General features: G+C 22.8%; 2 protein-coding genes across 3 annotated transcripts in view; one reads left to right on the forward strand and one right to left on the reverse strand.

Annotated features, from left to right (window-relative positions):
* LOC117180770 (poly(U)-specific endoribonuclease homolog) overlaps positions 1-5,817 on the forward strand; it is a 44,919-nt gene extending 39,102 nt beyond the window's left edge. For both annotated transcript variants that reach the window (XM_033373269.1, XM_033373270.1), the window contains one exon: positions 5,207-5,817. In XM_033373269.1, the coding sequence (XP_033229160.1) occupies positions 5,207-5,440 (234 nt within the window). In that variant the 3' untranslated portion in view covers positions 5,441-5,817. The remainder of the gene's footprint in view (positions 1-5,206) is intronic.
* Positions 1-8,443, reverse strand: part of LOC117180661 (DNA mismatch repair protein Mlh3-like) — an 89,046-nt gene that overhangs the window by 43,229 nt on the left and 37,374 nt on the right. The window contains exons 10-11 of the mRNA XM_033373151.1: positions 7,866-8,204; positions 5,881-6,044 (exon numbers count right to left, since the gene is read on the reverse strand). Of these exons, the coding sequence (XP_033229042.1) occupies positions 5,881-6,044; positions 7,866-8,204 (503 nt within the window). The remainder of the gene's footprint in view (positions 1-5,880; positions 6,045-7,865; positions 8,205-8,443) is intronic.

The raw sequence follows: 8,443 nt of genomic DNA on the forward strand, positions 1-8,443 counted from the left end.
CGTGAAATATTTGAAACCTTCTGAAATCTTTGCATTTTTCTAAAATATTTTGAAATTTTTGAAATATTTTGTTATATTTTTGAAATTTGTAAAATCTTTGTGAAATTTGTTTAATCTTTTGATCTCCCTTGAATTTTTTTAACCTTTTTGAAATCCTTAAAATATTTTGAAGCCTTTTTGAATCTGAAATTTGTTGAAATATTTTTAAATCTTATCTAATCTTTGAAATCTTTTTGACATTTTTAAAATATTTCGAAATCTTATCGAATTTTTGAAACCTTTGAAACTTTTGGAATATATTGAAATATTTTGGAATCCTTAAAATTTTTGTTAAATCTTTTTGTGTTATTAAAATTCTTCGTGAAATCTTAAAAAATTTTATAAAATATTTTTAAATTTTGGAAATAATTTTTAAATTCTTGAAATGGGTGTCAACTCTTTGAAATCTTTGAAGTATTTTAAAATCTTTCAAATCTTTGTGAAATACTTTAAATATTTTTCATCTCTTTAAACTTTCTGAAATCTTTCAAAAACGTTGTGAAATGTTTATTAAATCTTCTTAAATCTTTGTGAAATCATAGAAAAGGTTGATGTACTTGAGAAATCTTTGAATTGTTCTTAAGTATTTTTTATTATTTTGGAATCTTTGAAATTTTTTTGAATCTGAAATCTTTGTGAAATACTTAAAATTTTTATGAAATCTTTGAAATTATCGAAATATTTTGAAATCTTTTAAATCTTTACGCCATTTTTAAATCTTTTAAAATATTTTGAGATTTTTTTAATCTTTAAAATTGTTGTCAAATCTTTGTGAGTTATTTAAAATCTTTATAAAATATGTAATTGTACAAAATTTGAAATTCATAAAATCTTTGAAATCTTTAAAGCCGCTGCGAAATTTTCCTTAATATTTTTAAACATTCACAAATCTGAAACTTTCAGGATATTTTTGAAATATGGTCGAATCTTTGAAATCTTTTAAAATCTTTTAAATCTTTGTGAAATATTCTAAAATCTTCTGTAATATTTATGAAATTTTTTAAATCTTCCGAAATATACTGAAATATTTTAGAATCATTTACATTCTGTCGCATCTTTGAAATCTTTGCAAAAACTTCCAAAATATTTTCAAATATTTTTTCATCTTTCTGGATTTTTGAAAACTTTGAAATATTTTTAAATCCTTTCAAATCTCCAAAATTTTTAAAATATTTTCGAAATAATTGAAATCTCCTGAAATCTTTGTAAAATTAAATCTTTAAAATTATCTGAAATATTTTGAAATCATTTAAAATTGTTTGGCTACATTGAAATCTTTGTCAATCTTTTGAAATATTTTGAAACATTTAAAAATTTTATTGAAATTTTTGTAACGCTTTGAAATACTTAAAAAATTTTCTGCAACAATTGTGCAATTTTTTTAATCTTCCGAAATATTTTGAAATATTTTTGAATCATTTAAATTCTTTCGCATCTTTGAAATATTTACGAAATCTTCTAAAACGTTTTGAATTTTTTTTTGAAATCTGTGAATCATTGAAAATTTGAGAATCTGATATCTATGTGAAATTTTGAAAATCCTCTGAAATTTTTGAAATCTTTTGGAATATTTATCATCCGTAAAACTGTTCTAAAATTTTTGAAATCTTGAAATCTTTTGAAATCCGTTGATATTTCTTGAATCCTTAAAATTTTTGTGAAATCTTTGAAATTATCGAAATATTTTTAAATCTTTTAAATGTTTACGCATTTTTTAAATCTTTTAAAATCTTTATAAATTCTTCTAATCTTTAAAATTGTTGTCAAAGCTTTGTGAATTATTGGAAATCTTTATAAAATATTTAAAGTTTTTGTAAAAAATTTGAAATCCTTTTAATCTCTATTAAAATCCATGAAATCTCTATGAAATCATAGAAATCTTGGTGGCCGTTGCGAAATTTCCCTAAATATTTTTAAACATTCACAAATCTGAAACTTTCTGAACATTTTTGAAAAATTGTCGAATCTTTTAGTATCTTTGAATTCTTTGTGAAATATTTGAAATCTTTGTATTTTTCTGGAATCTATTGAAATATTTGAAATCTTTTGGTATATTTTTGAAATTTGTAAAATGTTTACAATATTTTGATATCCCTTGAAATTTTGTAATCTTTGTGAAATCTTTGTGAAATCTTTGGAATATTTTGAAGCATTTTTGAATCTGAAATATTTGGAAATATTTTGAAATCTTCACAAATCTTTGAAATCTTTAAAAAAATTTTTTAATATTTCGAAATCTTTGAAATCTTATAGAATTTTTGAAATCTTTTACACTTTTGGAATATTTTGAAATATTTTGGCATCCTTGAAATCTCTTTAAACTCTCTGAAATCTTTCAAAAATGTTGTGAAATGTTTATGAAATCTTTTGAAATCATTGAAATCTTTGTGAAATCATAAAAAAATTTGATGTCCTTAAGAAATCTTTAAATTTTTCTTAAATATTTTTTAATCTTTTGGAATCTTTGATATTTTTTTGAATCTGAAATCTTTGTGCAATATTTAAAATCCTCTGAAATTATAGAAATTTTCTTAAATATCTTGCGATCTTTTAAATATTTTGGAAGATTTTTCATTTGGCAAATCGTTCTAAAATGTTTTAAATCTTGAAATCTTTTGCAATCCGTTGATATTTTTCGAATCCTTAAAATTGTTGTGAAATCTTTGAAATTAACGAAATATTTTTAAATCTTTACGCATTTTTTTAAATATTGTCGAATCTTTGAAATCTCCTGGAATCTTTGAAATCATCGTGAAATATTTGAAATCTTCTGAAATCTTTTAATTTTTTAGAAAATATTTTGAATTCTCTTGGGTTATTTAAAATTTGTAAAAATTTTGTGAAATTTTTTAAATCTTTTAATATCCCTTGAACTTTTTTAATCTTTGTGAAATCTTTGGAATATTTTGAAACCTTTTTAAATCTGAAATATTTTCAATTATTTTTAAATCTTCTGAAATCTTAGAAATCTTTATGTCATCTTTTTAAAAAATCTCTTAAAATTTCTGGAATCTTTTATATCTTTGGAATTTTATCAATCTTTTCAAATTTTAAAAATCTTTGTTAAATTTTCGGGAAGCTTGGCGAAATTTTTTTTATCTTTAAAATTTTTCACAAGTTTTTGAAATGTGAAATATTTTAAAGTCTTTTCGAATCTTTAAAATTTATGAAGTTTTTTTAATCTTTTGAAATGTTTTTGAATTTTCGAAACCTTTGAAATATTTTTCAATCTTTTAAAATCATCGCAATCTTTGAAATCTTTGTGAAATATTTTTAAATATTTTAAAATATTTTTAAATCTTTTAAAATTTTTGAAAGTTTTTAACTCTTTTCGAAACTTTAAAATCTTTTTGAATCTTTTTGAAATATATCTAAAATCTTCTGCAACATTTTTGAAATTTTTTAAATCTTCCAAAATATATTAAAATATTTTGGAATCATTTACATTCTTTAGCATCTTTGAAATCTTTGTCAAAACTTTCAAAATATTTTCAAATATTTGTTCATCTTTCGGGATTTTAGAAACCTTTGAAATATTTTTAAATACTTTCTATTCTCCTAAATCTTTAAAATCTTTTCGAAATATTTGAAGTCTTCTGCAATCTTTATGAAAATTAAAATTTTAAATTATGTGAAACATTTTGGAAATATTTTGGAATCATTTAAATTACTTCGCAACATTGAAATCATTGTCAAATCTTTTGAAATATTTTAAAATCTTATTGCAATCTTTGTGAAATATTCAAAAATCTGTTTGAAATGTTTAAACTCTACGAAATCTTAATAATCTTTTGGAATCTCTGTGAACTCTTGGAAATCATTCTAAAATATTAAAAATCTTTGTAAAATTGTTTGAAATGTTTGAAATAATTAAAATCTGTGTGAAATCATAAAACAATTTTGATGTCCTTGAGAAATCTTTCAATTTTTCTTAACTATTTTTTTATTTTTTGGAATCTTTGAAATTTTTTTGAATCTAAAATCTTTATGATATTTTTAAAATCTTCTAAAATTTTGGAAATTCTCTGAAATATCTAGAGATGGTCGAAATCTTTTGGAATATTTATAATCTGTAAAATCGTTCTAAAATTCTTGTGAAATCCTTGAAATTATCGAAATATTTTTAAATCTTTTAAATCTTGACGCATTTTTAAAATCTTTTGCAATTTTTTTAATATTTAAAATTTTTATTAAATATTTGTGAATTATTTGAAATCTTAATAAAATATTTAAAGTTTTTGGAAAAAAATTGAATTACGTGAAATCTTGATGAAATCATTGAAATCTTTGAAGCCGTTGCAAAATTTTCCTATTATCATTAATATTTTGAAGCCTTTTTGAATCAGAAATTAATTTTTTTTTTAAATCCTTGAAATCAATTTGACATTTTAAAAAATGTTATAAATGTTATAATATCTTTTTAAATTTTGCAGATAATTTTTAAATTCTTGAAGTGTTTGTCAACTCCTTGAAATCATTGCAGTATTTTGGAATCTTTGTGGAATATTTTTAATATTTTCAATCTATTTAAACTCTCTAAAATCTTTCAAAAATCTTGTTAAATTTTTATGAAAAAAGTTTGAACTATTTTTGAAATGTATTAAAATCTTTGAAATCTTTAAATGCCTTGCAAACACTTTGAAATTTTCTAAAAACAGTTTAAATCTTGTCGACTGTTTAAAATCTTTATAATATTTGAATCTTCAGAATTTTTTGAAATCATAAAAATTTTTAAAGTTGTAAAAATATTTCGAAATCTTAAAAATATTTTGGAATCTTTGTAATATTGGTATCTTTAAAATCTTTGAAATTTTGTTCAAATCTTTGAAATATTCTGAAGTCTTTGTAAAATCTTTGAAATGGTTGAAACAGTTAGGACTCTTTAAAATAATATGAAGTTTTTCCGAGTTTGTTAAATCATTAAATCTTTGTAAAATCCATTGAAATCCTTGAAATATTTTTGAATCTTTGAAATCTTCTGGTACATTTAAAATCTACTGAAATATCTTAAATCTTTTGAAATATTTTGAAATCTTTGTAAAACTTTTAATATTTTTAAAATATTTTGAAATCTCCAAATCTGATATACCCACAAAAATCAAATCGTCAGCCCCTCATTCCTAATAAACAAACTTAAACCTAGCTTCTTCAATTTTTTATTTTCTAGAACGGTGCTATTGTGAAACTACGATCATCCCTCAACGGCGTAATACATCCCGTAACCACCATCTTCGTAGGAACTTCCCCAGAACTCGAAATGGCTTTGTACACAATTTGTTTCTACACAAGACCAAATAATGTATGTCCAGTTTCTCTTGGAGGTTCCCAGTTCATGATAATCGCCAACAGAGTAAATTATTTCGGAAAGGACATTATTGTTTCGGGCTATCCCGAAATTTAGAGCTCGCACCTCGATAATTTCGATAATTATCTTTAATTCGATTATTTTTTTAAAACCTATTATTCATATGCATAAAAAGATGCAAGTTTTGTAAGTGGAAAAGCTAATTTTTGAAAGTATAGACTTATGGAGAATTACTCATTACGAGAACAATACTCATTTGAAACTGGTACTGATGTAGAGATACCACAAATGGTAATCTAATAAGCACCTTGACCACGTCTTATAGTAAAATCATAGACTCATATTTAATTTTATCATATTTTATAAGAGTAGATACGCAAGAAGCGAGGTTTTGATAATGTCATATTCAGCCGATTTATGAATTATAATTGTATATGCAAAAGTGCATTTGAATAAAAAGATGAACAAGAAAATCAAATCTTTCCTTGTCCCTGAGAGAGCAGAATTAATTTTTAACTAATATTTAATTACAATACCTGGAAAATTTTCGTCTGCTTCTTCTTCAAATCAGTAATATCCAGAAGTGGAATTACAGAAGGTCGTCCGTGAGCGCAACGATTCGGGGCATTAGTTTCCCTGAGTGCTTGAATCAATAAATTGCACTGATCGATTGTCAGAGGGTCACCAAATTTCACTGCACCTGAAAAATTAATTTAATTTTTCGAAAATTTCAGATATGTTTCAACTCAAAAGATTTTATTTTTGAATAAAAAACAGTTTCATTCATCCAAAGAGGCGAATTTCTAAACGCATTTCTAAAAGTGCTGAATTGTTAACGAAATATTTACTTTATCAACCGAAGACTTCAATTTTCAACTAAAATAATGAATATTCGGCTCAAAAAAAAAATTTTTTAATGTAATATTTGATATTCTAATAAAAAAAATGTTTTTATTTGTACTCTGATATAGTTTGACTTATCCAAAAAGACGAATTTCCCGAATTTCGAATTGAAACTGAATTGCATAATTACATTTTCAGTCAAAGTGATGAATTTAAAATAAAATGGTGAATTTTTAACCAGAAAATAATTTTTCAATAAATGAGTTTAATTTTTAAGCAGTAGTTGAATTTTCAACCCAAAATATGAATTTTTACTGAAAATATAAAAGTTGATACTTCAACTAAAAAAGATTGTACCTTTATATAGAAAGGAGTAGTTAAATTACTCTAACAAAGATGAATTTTCAAAAAAATAGATGCACTTTTAATCCACAATGATGACATGTTTTCCAAAAGAGACGAATCTTCTACAAAACAGCTTAATTTTTCAACTCGAAAATATTAATTTTTAACAAAATAAATGAGGTTTTCACTAAGAAGATTAATTTTTTACCAAAAACTATGGACTTTTTACCAATAAGTTACAATGTCAACCGAAAATTTAATTTTATAAATTTAAAACCAGAATGAGAAATATTTAACCAAAAAAAACAAACATTTTTAATAAATTAGTATAATTTCTAACCGTGTAGTTGAATTTTCGATACAAAATTGTAAAAGTTGATATTTCAATTAAAAAAGATTTTAAATTTGAATAAATAAGAGTAAAATTTATGTAAAACAATGAAATTTCAACGAGATAGTTGAATTTTGAACCAAAAAAGATTTTGAGTTGAGAAAGTAAAAAAATACACCCAAATTATAATTTGATATTTTTGAAGATTTCAGGTACGTCGATTCAAAATTTCAATACAAAAGGTAATTTGTAACCAAACAGTTGAATTTTTAACCAAGGAAACCTAAAAAAGATTTTAATTATAAATAAAAAGCAGTTCAATTTATCTAAACAGAGGAATTTTTAAGAAAATAGTTTAATCTTCAACAAAAAAAGGTTAACAAAATTTTTACCAGTTGTATTTTTAATCAAAAAAGTTGGAATCTTTGTTGAAATTTTGGTTTTTAATTTAAATTTAAATTTCATAATTAAATTATATTTTTTAAAATGAATTTTGATCCAAAAGGACAAAATTTCAACAAACCAGTTGAATTTTCAACAAAATAATAAAATTTAATTGCAATTGGTTGAAATTTAATTATTTGTTCATTTACATATGATGATTAAATCCTATTTTTTATTTTATTTTAATTTTCCACCCAAAAGTACCAAGACTAAGATTAGAATTTTTAACCAAGAAATATGAATTCTGCAAAGAAATGTAGTAAATTTAATTTACTTGACGAAATTTAATTGCAAAATAATCAAAAATAATAAAATATTTTAAAAAATATTATTTTCCACCAAGGATTAGAATTTTAACCAAAAGATATAAATTCTGCAAATAAAATAAATTAATTTAATTTAACTTAATAAATTTAATTGCAACTGGTTGAAAATTAATTGTCTTGTAAATAAAAGTTTATGATTAAATCCTATTTTTTGTCAAATTTCCAAGAATTTCGTGATTAAAATATTTATGAATTAAAATAGAAATATCATTAAAAGTGTTTATAAACTTACCACGACAAGCTTCAGAAGCAATTGCATTATGAATGGATCTTGGTAAAATCGAAGCACTGTTCGTACTATCTAAGCTTTCAATAATTTCCAGTAACAGGTTTCTAACTGAACAAGCCATTTTAAAATCACTATCGAAACTCCTCTTTTTAAGAAAACATCGGGGGATGTTCAACACTTTTAAAGAACCAACGGATTCAGATTTTAATCGGATGCCAAATTTTCTCAGTAATGTTTCATTTGACAATAGCAAATCGCATTTTTGGGGTTCAAGCTCATTTATTAAAATAGGTATCTGCAGTTCGACCGAAAAGTACTGCTTTGTTCCATTGATTCTGTAGCCTGAAAAAATTGCTTTATTATATCAAATATGAAAGGAATGAAAAATTATAGAACTCATGAAAATCTTTTCAAAAGAGACGAATCTTCTTCAAAAAATTTTTATTTTTTTAACCCAGAATTACGAATTTTTAACGAAATGGATGAATTTTCTACGAAATAGTTACGAGAGGATTTTTCTACAAAAAAGTTCAATTTTCTACCCTACAGAAATTAAATTTTTAATAATAATAATAATAATA

This window comes from Belonocnema kinseyi, chromosome 9, assembly GCF_010883055.1.
Source record: "Belonocnema kinseyi isolate 2016_QV_RU_SX_M_011 chromosome 9, B_treatae_v1, whole genome shotgun sequence".
In the NCBI taxonomy this organism is placed as follows: domain Eukaryota; kingdom Metazoa; phylum Arthropoda; class Insecta; order Hymenoptera; family Cynipidae; genus Belonocnema; species Belonocnema kinseyi.